At 54.1% G+C, this 17,593-nt stretch overlaps 5 protein-coding genes and 1 non-coding gene across 6 annotated transcripts; 3 read left to right on the forward strand and 3 right to left on the reverse strand.

Annotated features, from left to right (window-relative positions):
• Nucleotides 1-958: 958 nt before the first annotated feature.
• N656DRAFT_747678 (uncharacterized protein) lies at nt 959-6,117 on the forward strand (the record flags this gene model as incomplete). The annotated part of the gene is made up of 4 exons (XM_064812944.1): nt 959-1,576; nt 3,503-3,605; nt 3,755-3,960; nt 4,125-6,117. 4 exons carry the CDS (start codon nt 959-961, stop codon nt 5,967-5,969), a joined length of 2,772 nt encoding a protein of 923 aa, XP_064672583.1. The 3' UTR covers nt 5,970-6,117.
• Nucleotides 6,118-6,972: 855 nt separating this feature from the next.
• On the reverse strand, nt 6,973-8,969 carry N656DRAFT_842823 (uncharacterized protein; the record flags this gene model as incomplete). The annotated part of the gene is made up of 5 exons (XM_064819063.1): nt 6,973-7,563; nt 7,615-8,447; nt 8,522-8,563; nt 8,625-8,739; nt 8,914-8,969. The coding sequence occupies 5 exons, from the start codon at nt 8,967-8,969 to the stop codon at nt 7,347-7,349; spliced, it is 1,263 nt and encodes a 420-aa protein (XP_064672584.1). The 3' UTR covers nt 6,973-7,346.
• Nucleotides 8,970-10,650: 1,681 nt separating this feature from the next.
• N656DRAFT_726017 (uncharacterized protein) lies at nt 10,651-12,463 on the forward strand. Its single transcript, XM_064812566.1, has 2 exons — nt 10,651-11,243; nt 11,307-12,463. Exons 1-2 carry the CDS (start codon nt 11,111-11,113, stop codon nt 12,062-12,064), a joined length of 891 nt encoding a protein of 296 aa, XP_064672585.1. The 5' UTR covers nt 10,651-11,110; the 3' UTR covers nt 12,065-12,463.
• Nucleotides 12,464-12,469: 6 nt separating this feature from the next.
• Nucleotides 12,470-14,520, reverse strand: N656DRAFT_477350 (kinase-like protein). Its single transcript, XM_064809787.1, has 3 exons — nt 14,358-14,520; nt 13,583-14,277; nt 12,470-13,502 (listed from the first exon to the last, which is right to left on the reverse strand). The coding sequence occupies exons 2-3, from the start codon at nt 14,143-14,145 to the stop codon at nt 12,647-12,649; spliced, it is 1,419 nt and encodes a 472-aa protein (XP_064672586.1). The 5' UTR covers nt 14,146-14,277; nt 14,358-14,520; the 3' UTR covers nt 12,470-12,646.
• Nucleotides 14,521-14,774: 254 nt separating this feature from the next.
• Nucleotides 14,775-14,874, reverse strand: N656DRAFT_t38. Its single transcript has one exon. It is a non-coding gene; the product is annotated as a tRNA-Val (tRNA).
• Nucleotides 14,875-15,317: 443 nt separating this feature from the next.
• N656DRAFT_795717 (DUF1900-domain-containing protein) lies at nt 15,318-17,556 on the forward strand (the record flags this gene model as incomplete). Its single annotated transcript, XM_064817449.1, has 7 exons — nt 15,318-15,351; nt 15,442-15,530; nt 15,634-15,776; nt 15,831-15,977; nt 16,040-16,461; nt 16,515-16,551; nt 16,605-17,556. 7 exons carry the CDS (start codon nt 15,318-15,320, stop codon nt 17,554-17,556), a joined length of 1,824 nt encoding a protein of 607 aa, XP_064672587.1.
• Between the last annotated feature and the right edge of the window lie 37 nt (nt 17,557-17,593).

The following is a 17,593-nucleotide window of genomic DNA, read 5'->3' on the forward strand; positions in this document are numbered from 1 at the left end:
GTCGTCGTCCCACCTGTAGTATTTTAATGCTGGTTGGGATTGTTCGTGGTTGAAATATGTGTGCGCTTGGTACCTAGTATAGTAGTTGTTGACTGGGGCGATCTTTTAACAGTTCCAGTAACAGAAAGAGTATGAGTCACTATGAGTACAGTGAAATGCGCGTCAACAAATTCGACTTTTCAATTTCATCACACAGTCTTGCAGGTAAAATCATTGCATACTACCTATAGTAACTACTTCCAGTCCTCATCGTGACCCCGGCAAGCCAGATCCTACCCACCTACATTGGACTTGAACTCGCGGGCATCGTTCAGTATTGTCAAGTTCTTGTTCTTACTCGGTACTAGCCTCCCTCTACTTACATACAATGGCTACCACTGTTCACTTTCTAGCAGAGGGCACCCGTGTTACCCTACTAGGTGTTAGTAGATGGAACTCCTAACATCTTTCAATGAAAAAGAGGTGAGAAGCACGGTGATGTATTTCTATGGATACTTCTGGAGCCTTGCGGTCCGAGAAGTTTAGCTAGGCTAAGTCTACTTACATATACATTCCACCACAGACCATAGCACAAAAGAGAGAAAATACCTAAGCCAGATCCAAACGATTCAATAAGAAGGAAAGAGATCCACCACAGACCATAACAACAAAAGAGTGAAAAGTAAACAGATCCAGACGATTCAGTGGAAAGCAACCAGATTCAAACGATTCAAGGAAAGGAAACCGGATCCATCACAGGCCATAACACAAATGATTGAAAGAGAACAGACCGGACCCAAACGATTTGAAGGGAAGGAGCACAGAGCCGAACGATCCACCATCCTCCCAACTAGAATGCGGCAATGATTTGAACGACAATATCGTGGACCGGAGTTCCTGGCAGGATCCTCTGCCCACCCAAGCAGAAATCGGTCTCATCGCCGTCATTGGCAACATTGTTGGTGGGATGTCTGTTGCAATGATTGCAGTGTTTGCACGTGGTCCGTCCGTGCCTGCAAGTCAGGGCGTGCTTGCAAGTCCTGGAGAGCTCGTTGAAAATCGCGTTCCACTCCGTGGTGACACTGTAGTCACTTTCCCCATCAGGCATGGGCATGCCATCCGGGAACATGATGGTGCCGCGCTTCGAGGGGAGTTCGAACTCGGTCCATCCCGTCTGATCCGCATCGTCCTCGTGCCGAAGCTTGAGGCCGAATTTGCGCTGCAGACCTCGCTCGGCAACGAGACTGCAGAACCCAGCCAGGAACGACTCATAACCACTCATGTCAGGCACCTCAAAGTTGCCATACTCGTAGGCCTGGAGCGATCCGTTGGCATCGACGAAGTAGTGGATGCCCCGGAGCTTGTTGCTGTCACGGTTTGGCGGAACAACAGGCTTCATGATCTGGACGGCCCCATGTCCCGGGACCGGAATCTTGTCAAAGACCATGACTTCGCCCTCGGTGGTGTCAAAGTGCTTGTGGATCAGTCGGACGCTGACGCCCTTGGGGACATTGTGCTTGCTCAGCAACTCGCGGAGGTCCTCGAGATCTTTGAATTCTCCGTGGGAGCCCCGGCGACCTCGCTGATCAGAGGCAAGGTGTTGTAGATGCTGGAAGGTACAAATGTGTTGATGAGGGCGGCCATGGTTGAGGGTACAAGAGGTGATTGAGGGCACAAGAGGTGATTGAGGGCACAAGAGGTGATTGAGGGCACAAGAGGTGATTGAGGGCACAAGAGGTGATTGAGGGCACAAGAGGTGGTTGAGTGATCAGAGTAGGTTCAACGGTTGGCAGTTCAGAGTAGTGGAGGAATGAAGAAGCTGTTGTTGGGATATGAGTGAGTTGTCGAGAAAGTAGGACCGTAGGGAGCAGCTTCTCACCTTTTATAGACCATATCCGACGCATTCTCTCGCATATCCGTAAGGCAGTTTCGGGGAGTCATGTGAGGGCATTTTCATGTTGATCCGTTGGCTTTTCCTGTAGGCCGATTGGCGTATCGCTGGCCGCTACCTGAAGTCTGCCCGAGTCTTGTGAGGGCTCCTGGCCGTTCACGCGGTGAGGTCGAGGCTGAGGGACGACGGCTAGTGCACATCAGTGATACTACTCATCATTGTATACTTTACACGAGCCTGAGAACCTAGCACCTTGCTCTCCAGCGTATAGCATGAATGTATTGTACAAGTACATTCCAATCTGTGTACATTGATTCCACACCCTGCAAGGCTGCAAGCCGCGCTTCAAGGGCAAGGGGATGGCCCGGCACGGCCACCACGGTATGCCCACGGTTCTGGCTCGAGGCGCCGGCCTCATCGCCGAACCAACGGTCCTCCAGATTCCTGACTCATATACTGAGACTGGAGTCGGTGGGCCAGTTAATAATATGGCCGCAAGTTGGGGACCTGTGTGGCCCTACACGTGTAGCCGCTCAGCCTATAAACTGGTATGTATCAAGCATTGGATGAGGCGGGCGCGTTGCCAACTTGCCGGTCGGCCTCATACCAGCGCACCGCCGGAAACATTACGTGCTCGGCGTCCACGCGTTGGTAAACGGTCATCAGGCCAGCCAGTAGACGCGGATGCCTCCGTGTCGAGCCAGTCGTGTTGAGGAGCCAATGCTCCCTACCACGCCAGACCGTAGACACACGGCCCCTGAGCGAGCGGGGTTTGCTTGCCCTGAAGGTTAAGTAAGTAGTGACCGGAGCTATGCAGCGAAACTGTCAGAAACTCACTAGCCCTAATCCGCTCTCTCTTTATCTTGGTCCAGACTCAATATATCGTTACGGCGTCAGGTTGATGGAAGGCCTTAACCGCTCAAGAAGACGTAGTGGAGTGTAACGCCGGGGGGGAGGGGATAAAGGGGCCAACATACGTCGCGTCCGCGATAATTCTGCCGAGAGCACGCCTGTCCTCAGAGGAAGGCTTTTTTGGTCATGTGTGAGGGCTTCAGGAGATCCCAGATCCGTAGGGCTGCATCGACTTTAGTAGAGACGGCTGTTCCCTGACTCCCCTGGTGGGACTCATGGAGCCCGAGCCAAAACTCGAGGCCTTGCAAGAGAGAATCCATCACCAACAATGCCAACCACTCTCTCCTGATTTGCCCACTTGAACCAACTGCTGCGACATAAGTCACATACCTAAGTACCTTGTCAGTCACATCGACAGTGCTGCAATTGAAGCGTTGCCGCGCGGGTCGAAGCAGGGCAGGCTTCAGGCCGGATTTACCTATCGCTCACATAATTCATTGTAACTTAACATATTGCACAGTCATTGAACTTTGGAGTTGGACCCGTAGGAGTTTAACTCCCACCAGAGCGCCACAGGATGGGAATCCCATTCGCTGGACAACACTTGAAAACCTTGGGTTGCGGTTTTTCGTACTGTATCATATGCAGCACACTGTGGCTGCGCTGCAGTGGCTGGGCGTTCATTCAAAGTACTTAAGGTACCCGAGGTGCTGTATTCAAACACCGCATTTACGCTATTATGCTTGTACTGTACTTGTCTTCCGGTTGTTCGCACCGCAGGTACAAACCCTTAGCACCACTGACCACTCTTTGAAGGCAGATGCTTCCACCTCGATAAAATATGTACATCTAGGTACCTTCGTGTACGGTACGTATGCCATGTGTTGGAGGAGATGCTAAGGAAGGTGCGTTCTATACGTATCAAGATTCGCTTCGCTCCTTTTTCGTCGGCAGTTTGCACTCCTACCAATCCCAAATTCAATCCTCAGTGATTCCTCACATCCTTCAGTCCGACTTCCTTCAACATCATAGCTTCAATCTCGGTGATCTCACTGGCGTTGTATGGTCTTTTTGATTTCCGACAACGAGATACCAAGGCAGCTTCTGAGGTCGCCATTCAACTTGACCTATACCAAGAACTGTCCTCAGACTCAGCCCTCAACTCCAAGCTCTCCCCAGCGTCACCACCACCCGTACTACAGAGAAGAAATCTCATAATTATCAAACCAGTAACGCCCGTTCGGAGTCGTGGGTCACTCGGCACCTGACCAGCTCTTATCATCTTCCCCATACAACGGCATTGCAGACAGAGAAGGACTAGGCCTTCTCTAGTGGCTCCGTTGCGATTCTCTCCTCATACAGCTGTGTTCTACCGCTCATGGAGAATCACCTGGTGGTAGAGCATCTGCTAGCTCCAGTGGCCTTCAACATGGACGACCGAAACATCCTTGACAATATGGACGGCCGGATGCACGGCCCCATGAGCGGCTTCATCAAGAGATACTTTGGCAATTTTGAATTTGCCCAGCAAGGTTCTTCGTTGGAAATCAAGGCAGCTGGAAAAGTTAGTGGCCGCTGTACCATTCCATCAGCTGCGCCATCACCCGACAAATTCTTACATTGGTTCTCCAACTACGTGTCACGGGAGCTCGACGGCGCTCGAGGCTCGTGGCATATATCCAGCGGCGATGGACCACCTGTGCCCGATCAAGGGTGTGATGATGACGGTGCACGTCTCCTGTTGACCATGTCCCCTACACCAGCCTCCAACGTTCAAATAGAATGGGGCCATGTTCAGGTTATCGGCCAGTTTCACCGCCGCGGTTCTGTTTCTTACCAGCATGGGTTATTGCGTCTCTGTCGGTCCGCATACCAAGTCTTCGCCAGTCAACCTACGCGGCTCTTCCTACATGGCTTCTACATTCGCGGTTCACTTATCGAGCTCTGGGTCTTTGATCGATCTGGCTTATACTGCAGCGACCTCTTCGACATCCAGAAAGACTTCATCCAGTTTCTCTCTGTTGTTCTCAGCTACCAGAGGACGACGGACCAGGATTTGGGGAGAAGCAACCTCATTGAGACGGACGAGGGCGGCAGCTACGTTACTATTAACAATGGGACAGATCATTCTTTGGGAAAGCTCTACCTCGAAAGCCGACCCATTGCGTCTTCTGAAGACCTTGTTGGCACCGGGACAACTTGCTACCGGGTTAGAATGCCAGACTCGGATCGATGGGATTACGTCTTGAAGTTCAAATGGCGTTGGGCCAGGGAGCGTCCGGAGGATGAGCTTCTAGAGCTGGCCAAGGAGAAACGCGTTTGGGGTGCCGTTTCGCTTGACCATTACGAGGAGCTTGAAAGTACGGCGCATCTGCGCAGAGGTCTCCGGTGGGGGCCACACCGAAAATTCACCAGGACGCACTCTCGCAAGAAAGACGGGTATATCGAAGGCGGCCCGGAACGACAGGAAGTTACTTGCAATGCTGAGGGACTCGCCGAATATACAGAAGAAACCGGCAGCTTCCTCCAAAACCGCATCCTTGCCTGCATGGTTACTTCTCCCGTCGGCAGACCTCTTCACACATTCCAGTCTCTCTCAGAGTTACTTCAGGTGCTTCGTGATGCTATCAAGTGTCACCGGTCACTCTATCACGACGCAGGGGTTCTTCACCAAGACGTATCCCCAGGGAACATCATCATTGTGGATGGCCAACAAGATGAAGGAGGAGAAAAGCCTCGAGGGATCATGATAGATTTCGACTCCGCAATAGAGCTCGCCGCCGAAGGAGCAAACTCGGAGACAGACACAAACTTTAACATTATCGGCACCAGACCATTCATGGCTATTGGTGTTCTGAAGGGCGAACGTCATACGTATCGTCATGATCTGGAGTCTTTTCTTTACGTTTTCCTCTGGACAGTCATATCGAACCACAAACATGATCCCCCCCAAGGGACGAGCAGCAAACTTCGGCAATGGTCTAGGGGCAACTGGGATGAATTGGCGGTGCGCAAGTCGCTTGACATGGATCGGGACGGCTTCCAAGCTATCCTGGGTGAATTTCCTCCCGAATTCCATCCCCTCAAGCCTCTCGCCGAGTCTCTACGCCAGATTATGTTTCCCCTACGGGATGGGGTACTCTGGACAGGGACCGACGGCTCGCCTGAAGGGGTACGGAAGCTCTACGATGGAATAATCGGCGCGTTTGAAGAGGCCATTACTTCGATTTCTGGGGGCGTACGATAGATGTATTGGAATGAGCAGGGCTTTTTTCGGTGTCTCCTCCGAGTGTTGCTGTGGACATGGACAGGGAGCATGAGAGTGAGTGACGATACCCGTAGGATAGAGAGCAGGAGGTAGAACAGGAGAGATAATACCGAAACAATGTTCCATGATATTGTAAAGTCTCATATAATACATTGAAGGCCTAGCTGATATATATAACGAGATCAACAAACTTACCTCTTCTCCCGCAGCCCAACTTCGCTCACGTCGGTAAGAGAGCAGAGGAGAGGACGGGAGGGAGGTGGATTTCGATCCGATGTTGACACCCACACAGGGAGTCCCATGACCCGGGGTATATGATTGAGTTCCAACCCAGGAATTCCCAAGTTAGACTCACCACGGACCTGTGCCGTGGCCGAGTGGATATATCGGCTAACTAGAAATCGTTCTGCACGGTTTCGTAGGCGCTCGAGAGGCCGGGAGCTCGACTATCCTCGCCAACGATTTGTCGTTGGACTTTCGAGGGGTCTAGATCTCCCCAGCTTATCTCGGGCGCTGAGCTTTATGCTGTTTTTTTCTACTAGGTTTTCATTTTTTTCACATATACTCCTTGTTACTTTCACCGCCCTTCCGCCCTCAAACCCCTTTCGATGGTACTTCTGCACATAGTGTCCTTCCTAGTCGATGAGTTCCGGGCCCCCGGTCATGCCTCCTGAATCCTGATCAACGAAAGGATCAACGGCAGCGGAAGCCCCAACAGCTACAGGGCACAGACATTAGCTCAAAGTGAACTTCCATCGTTGGGTAAAACGGCTGTGGTAAATAAGGCGATCCAAGGCAGGTAGTTCGATCTTGACGTTGGTTTGACAACGACGCTTCAACGGCGTCTGGCTTGATCTTGGAAGCACTGCACCAGTGACTGCTGATGGGAGAGATATCCCGACCTCTCAACAGATGTCTGTGATTGCATCGAACACAATTACATGCTCAGAGAGTAAAGCGTCCATCTGGGAATGGCTTGGTTGCTCTTAAAGATTGTGATTATCATCTACCTTGTTCTATGCCGTATAGACCTCGTTAGATTGTGTGCCTCAACGTGTGCCGACGTGGTTACTCGAGCCTCTTAGACGTCTCGTGAGACAAATCGGTTCAGCTTCAGTCAAACAACACTCAATAATCGTCTCATGCTTCACCGCAGCAGAAGATACCGAGGAGGACGATGTAGGTATGTATTTATGCAGCCTCCCAGCGCACCTACTCGTCTGCTCATTCTGCCCTAAAACACCAAGGGCGACTATAATGCCGCTACTGGTGCAGATAGATATTATCTTAGATGCCTGAGACCTATCGATACCCCGAGCTGTTACCACCCAGGCGCGAGTCGGCTTTACCAGAGTCCTAAGCGGTAATGCCTACTGACTTCTCCACCGGGAAAGTCGCCGTGATCTCATCCTCCCCGTCGTCATCGTCGAGGTTTAGCAGCTGGAAGCGGTTATGCACCGGCGCAGAAGTCTTCTTCGGAGCAGAGAACTCCCTTCGGAACTTTGGCGGCTGCTGTGGGTACGGCTGGTCGCATTCATCAACGTCGAATTCGAGCTTCTTGCCCTTGTATCTCCTATTCTTACATTAGCTTGACCGCCACAATCGAACTTTAGGTTTTGCATACAGTCGGGTCAGCATGCATTGGCGCGCGTGAATGGCATTATGCACCGAGTTCAGACTGATGTAGCAGTTATTGCCGATGTATTCCACCTTGATCACGACCAGGTTGTGGATGTGGTCCAGATCTGCGCGGATGACTTCCTCGGTATGCCGGTTATCGTACGCCCGAAGAACAAGGTTGCGGGTGGCCCCCTTCGCAATCCTGCCCGCGACATGGCCTGGTAAGACGAACTGGCGATCGTTCCACCTAACGTCAATCTGCTGCAGAGTTAGGGGCTGGCCGCCGCAATACAGGATAGGGAGGCTAATCACCCGCTTGTTCTTAATATAGAGATCATGGCGGCGGACGTGGTCGCAGAACTTTCGGGCGTCTGCTGAGCGGAGAAAAGAAACCGTTGCGCAGCGCTCGTGGCTCCGCAGAAAGATGTCCAAGAGCATGCCGCCGCGCACAGCATTGGTGATATCAGCATGTGTCGTCCCCTCTGCAAGATTGGAAAGTAAGACCGTGCGAGTGCAGTGCTGTTCAAACTGCTCTTGACCCTTAGACTTGACGTGATTTGAGCTTGAGGATCCCTCTATCGGTGAATCGACATCACTCGTGGCAATCTCGTCGTCGTCGTCGTCGTCGTCTTCCACTACTTCTTCGTTGTCGGCCCGCGTGGAGCGCTGATGATATTGGCCATTGGTAAAGCCGCTGGTCATTCTCCCCCTTTGGGCCGAGGTATGTGGCGTGGAGGAGTAAAGCCGGGCGCCTCCCTCCTCCTTTGAGCCGGTCTGCGGGGGGGGTGTTGGCTGCCGATTCCCTTGCTGAATTGTCTCGTCATCTTGACTGAGAAGCTGCCATCCGTTAATCACGATGAATCCTCCGCCGCAAGACTGTGCCTTTCGCACTCGTGACCACGAGAACATACATCCACCGTCTCCTCTCCTACACCACCGCGAAGCAGATTACGCTTTAGGTTTTCTAAATCTCAGTTAGTCCCAAGACAGCAAATGATGGCGTGTAGGCGCAACCATGCCGTATCGTTTGGAAGTGGATAGGAGAAGGTCATATTCGGCCTGCGAAATGACCACAGATGAAAGGCGTCCATTGGCCTCGGGTGATTGAGTATTCTCGACGACGGTTAGACTTCTCGCTTCGGGGTGTCAGTCGTGATGATATGGACATACAAATTGGGCACTGGGCAATGAAACAAACGTCAGCCTCAGCAAACGATGATTGTGATGACAAGGCGATTGCGACCATAGGGAAGTTGAGTGAGCAGACGGGTCGCAAATCGTAAATGAAGCAGGGGTGACTTACCAGCGAAGGAGGGTATCGAAATAGTCGCGGTCGATGGTCACAGTGGCCGACGACATGTTGGCCATGACCCAAAAAATAGGAAGGGAGAAATGGCGGAGAGGAAAAGAAAAGCTGAAGGGGACGCCAAGTTGGCGAAAAGATCGCCCAAATAGTGGCAGCCGTCCCAACGTTTGAAAGACAATAGCGACGGCAGGTTGGGTTCAGGAAGGCATGACGGGATATCGCGTTGCAGACTTGCAGCGACGGGTCACACTATCGAGCCTATCACAGGGCCCCGATTGCTCTGTTCTCACGTGTGACACCCAACGGCTACAGGCATTGGCGGTCATTTCCGGCGCTAACGGAACACGGACCAATACCTAAAAGCCGCCGAGGGCAAACGTCACTTTCTAGCGCTGTCAGTCAATCTCGATTCGTCCGTCACTGTCAGACGACTGCAATTCCACTGCACTGGAGAGAAAGTCCGGCATAGTTCAGACGAAGCAGAAGTTCACTTTGGCACCTGCACTTGCTTGCATAGTACGAAGGCGCCGAGTAAGCTAGGGCTGTTTGCTGGCATGTATGGATACTACTGCGTCTCAATCATCTGTTGTCATCTTCGAGGTCATCGCGTTTCGATCGGTCGGTTGACTGCAAACAACTACCGAACCATGAGGCCGGACATTGATCAGATCCCGACCGGCCGGCTTCCCATCGTGTCTTCAATTTGCCTATCTAAGGTATTGGTGGTTCGGACAGATTTATGGTGAGTATCTTGATGCAAGAGGTTCTCTTGACAGAGAGGACAATCAGCTGTGCCATCAATGAGCAAGCCGAGGCCGCTGCAAGTGTCGTCGATCCCTACTGAAGACGCCTACCGGTACATACCAGACCATCAAGTTGCGACATGCGATATCCGTATGGTACCAGAATTCGGTGAGATGATGCCGGCCGGTTGACCGGCATCTTGATAGTGGCCCCTGAGGATTACAAAGAGCCAGCCAACAACAGTTAATACATGTGTGGTTGGGTGACGGGCGAGATCTATGCTGGATCGAGAGGACTCGGTCCACTGCAAGCATCACCCTTCAGCGGGTTGAGGTATGTATTTTGGATTATGAGGAAAGGCCATGTCCCAACCCCATCGCAAGAGGTGATGTGGAAAGGCTGGTGAGCGCGAGTTTATATGAAGGTATCCGCGGCAAAGGTTTCACTGCGGCGGAGATCACCATCCGTTTCAACTGCGCTGTGTCGAAGACAACGGCGACACCGTGGTACTCCGTAGGGGCCGTGGAATGCTTCGTTAAGAAACAGGACTTGTTGTCGAACCCAGCCCGGTAGTATCAGAGCAACGCATCCGGGCAATCATCTGTCGCTGATGGAGAGTTTACCGGAATGGACCCATGGAAACAAGGGAACCGATCTCGATATTTATGCATCCGGAAACAACGTGCAAACCAGCATTGCTTGGAGACGTCAAGTTCAGTAGAAGAGCGATAGGTCAGCGTTCTTTATGTTAACTAGGTATTTTTAGCCGGTGCTTGAACACGAACAATGCCTTCCTTCTGGACCCCGCCTAATACGAAAACCGCTAGCTTGGGTGTCGTCTCCCGGGTTCCTCACAGCGCCACCACGGCACCACCCAGGGCAGCCAGGCCCGGGCTGAGCCCATCCAATCTCTCTGATTGGACGAAAACGCTTCTGCACCTGTGTGCAGAAGCAAGCTGTGGGCCCTTTCTTCGCATTCCAGCGTCTTCCGAGCAACCTGAGATCTTCGATTCTTGTTTCTTTAGCAACCACTTGCCTACGCAGCACACTCGTTCTTGTGTTCGAGACACTCGCTTCGTTTTCTCGGTTTTCTTGCAGCACTGTTTTTATTTTCTACAGAACCACCAGAGCACCGCACTCGGTCCAATTCAGCATTGCACATTGGTATCTGCGCCATTTCGGGCGGGTCTTATTTACGGCCAGTAATAGGGGCTACCCGCCGCGACCCCAGCGAAAGCCGTGTCACGTCCGTCGCCAGATCGCCGGCCCGCCGACAGTGAGCGACTATCTGCAGAATCCATTTTCTACCCGTCAAACAATCCTTGCTTCGATCTATTCTGGTAATTTCCGGGGAGATTGAACTGCGCGGGTTCCGTCTAAGGCGCAGTTACAAGCCGTCTTCGACGGTCCCTCCAGGATCTCCGACACCATTCAAAACCGAGCAGTCGTCATGAAGTCTCCTCTATCCGCCGGCCATTTGGCAGTTGCACTCTTGTCACTCACCCCTTCAGTCTCCGCTTTGAGCTGGCCGAGGTGGCTCCCCGAACTTGACACACTCGTTGTCCGGCAGGATGACTCGTCAGGTACGCATGATTCCTGATTAGCTCACTACGGCCCAACCAGCGTCCTAACATGCAGCATGCTAGACTCTGGCTCTGTCACCCCAACACCAACCGCAACAGCTTCCCAGTCGAGCGAGGGCGATGAGGGCACCGTAACCAGCACCTCGACACGAGGTCGTAATACGCCCGTCACAACGAACCTCAACACAGGCGGCATCACACAGACGGGGACGGCATCCGGCACGGCCCGCGCGACGGGCAACAGCACACGCGCGAGCACGACAAAGCACGCCACGTTCAACCCGCAAGACCCCGCAGGCGGTATAACCATGGTCACGCCGGCCGCCACGGCCGGGTTACAGCTGTACAAGCTCGGCGACAACGTGACGTGGGCGTGGAACTACACGAGTCTGCAGGCGACGCCGACGGCCATCGACGTGCTCATCTCCAACACGAGGGTGGCGCAGCCGTGGACGCTGACGCAAAACATGTCATGGGCCGAAGTCCAGAGCTACACGTGGGACACCAACAGCTACACGCAGCTGGAGCAGGTCGTCGCGACCCCCTTGCTGACCGACATGTACACGCTCATTGTCTACGACGCCGACAGCGAGATGACGGCTACCCCCGAGGCCGGCTACCTCGCTCCCTACTCGGGCTTCTCGTTCGGTCTGTACGCCAAGCAGGAGTACCACGACACGGGCGACGGCTGGCAGTGCGCTTCGTGCAGCGGCGCCATGGGCGGCATGGACAGCAGGGCCCTGGGCACGGCGCTGGCCATGAGCGCTGTGACCGTGCTTACCTTCACGTGGTTTGTGGCTGGCCTGGGAGCATCTCTTTGATTCTGATTCTTGACGAGCATGGGCGCGAGAAAAGAAGAAATGGAGGGAAGGGTAAGCGCTTGACGGCGGAATATCGTTCTTGTAATATCTTTTCAGTGGGGTTGCTACGACTTGGGCCATTGCCGGCCGGCGGCGGAGGGTCGGTTTGTTCTCTTACACTAACTAATGAGGGGTCCAGAATGGGAAGGGCGTTGGTCGTTTTGTTGCACCATGGGCATCATTTCATTTTGATATTCATTGGTCTGCTTTGGGCCAGAAAAAAAGAGCGGAAAAGGAGGGAAGAAGGGGTGATTCTTGTCTGGCAGATAGGTAGTATTCCAGTGGTTAATGACACCAGCATGTACCTACATTGAGTAGCCTAACGAAAGCATATCTTCAAATTTATATCGGGATCTTCTTATAGTGATATAGTTCTGCTTTATGATCTACGTCGAGTCTCTTCTTCCAGGCTATGGGGAAGGGAAATCACCCTAAAACCGGGTTGTGGGTTTCACGAGCATATCTTCCTAGCAACTGCTATCTGCACAACTCTGCTCCAAAAAGCAGCATAACCACCCCTGACACCCCCCTCTTGTCTTGCATTTACACCATCCGCAGCGAGAAACCGCCTCCGCGTTCCTCCCTCTCCCGCCCGGAAAAGATGCCGCTGAAATCGACGACGCCGAGCCCAGCCGGCGCCTGGCCCCGCGCGGGTGCGTTGGGGGTCTCGCGGCGCCGCCGCCGCTCCTGGCCCGCCTTGCTGGGGAAGGTGGGGAACATGGCCTCCTGTTTTGGTTTCGGGTCCTGGCGGAAGTAGTCGTGGGCGAGCATGTCACGCGCCGACGGCCGCCTCTCCGGGTCGAGCGCGAGCAAGCCGTTGAGGAGGGACACGCCCGCCGAGGTGAGCAGGGGGAACCTGGCGCGGACGAGGGAGCCTGATGAGGAGGAAGAAGATTTGGGCGGCAGGCGGAGGCCGCGGGCGTTGGGCAAACGCCGGAAGGACGGCCACGAGTCCTCGGTGGGGACGCCGCACAGCTCGAAGATCTTGGTCAGTTGGTCGACCTCGTTGCGGCCCTGCAGCAGCGGCTCGCGCGTGAGTAGCTCGCCGAATATGCATCCCACGCTCCACATGTCGATGGCCGACGTGTAGCGCGCCGCGCCGAGCAGCAGCTCCGGGGAGCGGTACCACAGGGTTACGACCAGCTGGGTCAGTTTGGGCGGCGGGTCGCCCACGTACCGCGCCATGCCGAAGTCGGCGATCTTGAGCTGGCCGCGGTTGTTGAGCAGCAGGTTGGAGGTCTTGAGGTCGCGGTGCAGGATCCAATTGTCGTGCAGGTAGGCGACGCCCGCGGCGAGCTGCTGGAGTAGGGTTTTGATCTCGGAGGCTAGGAAGGGCTCGGGCATGTCCTCGAGGATGGACTTGAGGTCGTGCTCGACGAATTCGAGGACCAGGAAGATGCTGCGCGACAGAAAGGAAAATGGTCCAGTCAGTACATTCCAACGCAAGATCTGCGGGTCGGTAAGGAAGGGCAGCCAAACTTTTCAATCCTGTCCGTGTCCTCCCCGACGACCACCTCCTGCAGTTTGACCACATTCCGGTGGTCACAATCCTTGAGGATCTGTATCTCGCGCAGGCCCGTAACCGGAAGGCCACCTCGGTCTTTGGGGTCGATCTTGAGCCTCTTGAGCGCTACCACCTTGCCCGTCGCCAGCTCACGCGCCCGCGACACCCAGCCGTAGGCGCCTTCCTCGATGTCGTTTAGCTTGTCGTAGTTCTCAACGCTGCGACACCTGTCGAATGCGCCGCCCTCGAATCGCAATAGTTTTGGGACGGGGATGCTTTCGGCTGATGCTCCAGCCGTCCGGGGTGCCTCTCGGTCCGGTGATAGCTTCCGTCGCTTCGCGGGTGGGCCGTTCGTGCTGTCGGGGTGTTGTTGCGTCGCTGCTGCTGTAGCGGCGTCCCGGGCTTGTTTCTCGGCTTCGAGCTTCCGCGCCTTTTCGGCCTTGAGACGCTTTTTCTCCTCTCGCTCCCTCTTCAGCTGTGCTTCGAGTGCTGCGTCCTCCTCGTCATCGGCCCAGCGGGACTTGAGCTTGCTTGCCATTTCATCGGAGGGGAAGTGGTTCGCAAGCGCAAAACGCAGCGTGGCAAATTCTTAGAAGTTCGAGGCTGGGACTGGCGTATACAAAAACGGCCTCTGTCACTGTCGCCGGAGCTTCAGAATTTGCAACACCGTCTGTGGCGGCGATCGGTATGGAGGGAGATCAGCAGGCATTTCAAGAGCTTGATGTAAGTGTCGAGACAAGGCTAAGGTACCCTGGACTGCTTTTTGTTTGGAGATTTCCTGGGCGGTCAGAGCTTGGACTCTGTAGACCAGATCGATGTGCTTTGGATGCGTTTTTCTGGAGCAGAAAGCCAAATAAGAATAAAATGTTGAACACAGCAACTTTTTCATGTTCTACCCAAATCTCAGGTGTACGGACTGAACTTGGAGATTGGCGTCTTAGGTAGGTTGCAGCAATGATAGTACAACCCTAACCCGCGAGGCTACATCGCTCCGTCACTTGCACAGTGGTGAAGCATCAACCAAGCATCTGGGATGGGAGCTCAGACATGGAAAGGGACCCAGGCACGCTGAATCCGACATACCATGTGCCGTACAGAGGCTACAAAGAGCAAAGAAATGTTGACAGCTTCTCTAGCACTGGAAAAGGATGGAAAAAACGAAAAAATTGACCGACCCAGGGATCGAACCTGGCACCTTCTCGGTGGAATTACTCCAGTTGAGTCCAACTTTGTGAACGAGACGTGATAACCACTACACCAGTCGGCCTTTGATAAGATGTGCGTCGGGTTAGGGGATTATGACGACTTCTTGCCCAATGCGAAATCAATCTAAGAATCTCAGAACCCAAGTTAGCTGTCTTGGTCGACATTCCCCAAACCGAAACTGCAGGTTAGTATTATTGAAGAGGATAAGAATGGATGCATCATGGAAAGAGGGACGCCCTGCAATCGGCGAGATACTGTTATTGTGCATGTACCGGTAATGCTAGGTACTGTAACACAGCGTATTGATACAGTACCGCATCACTAGGTAACTGCATTAAGACGGCCTAGGCCGTGCCAATCTCCCGTCCCTTTTAGCGTCCAACTCGCTCCTTTCCATGCCTTATACCGCAGCCTTTCTTGCACTGCGCAACGGGGAACGGTCTCAACCAACATTTCTTTTGTGAATAATTACTCGCCAGCCTTTTACTCGACAGGTGTCTCCAGATGGCCGGCCGCTTTGTACGCGCGTCGAAATATCGTAGGCAGCCCTTGGCTCTGCTCGCGTGCTTGGCCGCGATGTAGGAAACGGCCTCGAAATGGCGACAAGTACTGACCGACCCTCCGGCAGGACACGTCTTTGGCAAGCCCACCAAGAGGGAGCTGTGCTACGACAACCTCCACATCAGCCGCAATGCCTGGGATACCAACTTGGTGAAGGTATTCAAGTCTCGCTTGTAGCCCGAATCTCCAGCGCATCGCAGCGCAAGCGCATCGCATAGCATGATCACATTAGCATTACTGACCCTCATGTTCTTGCTAGGCAAACCCAGAGTACCTATCGGTCAACTGGGAAGCGAGCGGTGGCGGCGCGTTTGCCGTGATTCCCCTGAATGAGCGTGGGAAGCTGCCCGACCAAATACCCCTTTTCCGGGGGCATACTGCAGCCGTGCTCGACACAGATTGGTGCGCGCCTCAAACATGTTAACAGAAGGAAGAATGGTCTGACACGGGACATAGGAATCCATTCAACGACCGCATCATCGCTTCGGCATCTGACGACGGCAAGGTATTTGTGTGGGAAGTGCCTAAGGGGTTCACCCTTTACACAGATGCCGAGGAGGTTCCCGATGTCGCGCCTGTATCCAGACTTAGTGGCCACTCAAGGTTCGACTACGCAACTTAATAACTTTGGCGGCAGTGCCGTGCCCCGCTAACCTATCCGATAGAAAAGTCGGGCACGTCCTCTTTAACCCAGCGGCCGAGAACATCCTCGCCTCCTCCTCAGGCGATTTGACGATCAAGCTGTGGGACATCAGCACTGGCCAGGCGGCTATTACCCTCAAGAGCGCAGAGATTATACAGAGTCTGTCGTGGAACGCCAGCGGTTCGCTGTTGGTAACCACCTCCAGGGATAAGAAGCTGCGTGTATGGGATGTGCGTCAGGAGAAGCTCGTACACGAGTATGCGGGCCATGAGGGCGCGAAGAACAGCCGGGTAGTGTGGATGGGCGAACACAGCCGTTTTGCGACCACGGGTTTCTCGAGGATGAGCGAAAGGCAGATCGGGCTATGGGAGCCAGGCCGGAAAGACCCCATCGGCGGTTTCACGTCACTCGACTCCATTTCGGGTGTCTCCATGCCTTTTTGGGGTAAGCCTCCATTTGTACCCTTTGGCGCAAATCAGGTCCTAACTTTGTTTTAGACGAGGGATCAAACTGTCTCTATCTCGCTGGAAAGGGGTAAGTAAGCTGTCAACGGGGGGGGGGACCAAATGTGTACTCACGCTCTCCAGTGATGGCAACATCCGCTATTTTGAGTACGAAAACGACAAATTCGAGTTCTTGTCCGAGTACAAGTCGGCGGATCCTCAACGAGGTATTGCGTTCGTGCCACGGCGCGGCATCAACGTCCATGAAAACGAGGTAATGAGGGCCTACAAGACGGTCAACGACACCTACATCGAGCCCATCTCCTTCACTGTTCCCCGCCGTGCCGAAACTTTCCAGGCCGATATCTATCCCCCGGCTATCGGCACCAAACCTGCCATGTCTGCCAAGGAATGGTTTGACGGGAAGACGGCCGTTCCGCCCAAGATTGATATGGAGAGCATCTACGAGGGCACTGCACCTGTTGAGGTGCCTGCTGACTACAAGCCGCCTGCTGCTGCGCCAGCTCCTGCGCCCACTCCTGCGTCGGCCCCAAAGAAGGAACCCGAGCCGACACCGGCACCGGTGCGTGCTCCGGCTACAGTGGCTGACCAGAAAAGCTCCATCTCGGCCATGGCGAACAAGTTCCAAGACAACGACGAGGAAGAGGATGACGACGATGAAGCCGAGACGTCAAGCTTCGAGGAGATCACGCGGCCTGTACCCCGTTCCAATATCCCCGTTCGGTCTGCGGCCAAGCCAGAACCTGTCACGACAAGCGTCCCGGTCGTGCAAGCGAAGCCGGCGTCGCCGGTCAAATCACCCCCGGCCAACGCACCATCAGCTAGCCGCGCTGCTCCTGTGAGCACGCCGTCAGCCCCGGCGGTTGAGTCTTCGCTGGAGCAGATCAAGCACCTCCTTGAGCAGCAGGGCCAGATTATCAGCGCTCAGAGTGAGAAGATCACGGCCCAAACCCAGATCATTGCCCGTCTTGCTGCCGAGGTTGAAACGCTCAAGAAGAGGGTGGGTGCGGCGCCACAGGACCAGAGCGAGCGGATCCGGCAGCTGGAGCTGGAGCTGGAAGAGGCGAGGTCGTGAGTGCTCGCGCTATGGTTAGTCTTCAGAAGGGCTTGGA

Source organism: Canariomyces notabilis (genome assembly GCF_033297395.1).
Source record: "Canariomyces notabilis strain CBS 508.74 unplaced genomic scaffold N656scaffold_4, whole genome shotgun sequence".
NCBI classification, from domain to species: domain Eukaryota; kingdom Fungi; phylum Ascomycota; class Sordariomycetes; order Sordariales; family Chaetomiaceae; genus Canariomyces; species Canariomyces notabilis.

Coding starts and splice junctions, on each gene's coding strand:
- N656DRAFT_726017 (XM_064812566.1), top strand. CDS start 11,111: ATGAAGTCTCCTCTATCCGCCGGCCATTTGGCAGTTGCACTCTTGTCA. Junction 11,244..11,306: donor CCGGCAGGATGACTCGTCAG/GTACGCATGATT, acceptor GCAGCATGCTAG/ACTCTGGCTCTGTCACCCCA.
- N656DRAFT_477350 (XM_064809787.1), bottom strand. CDS start 14,145: ATGGCAAGCAAGCTCAAGTCCCGCTGGGCCGATGACGAGGAGGACGCA. Junction 13,503..13,582: donor GACACGGACAGGATTGAAAA/GTTTGGCTGCCC, acceptor TCTGTCGCGCAG/CATCTTCCTGGTCCTCGAAT.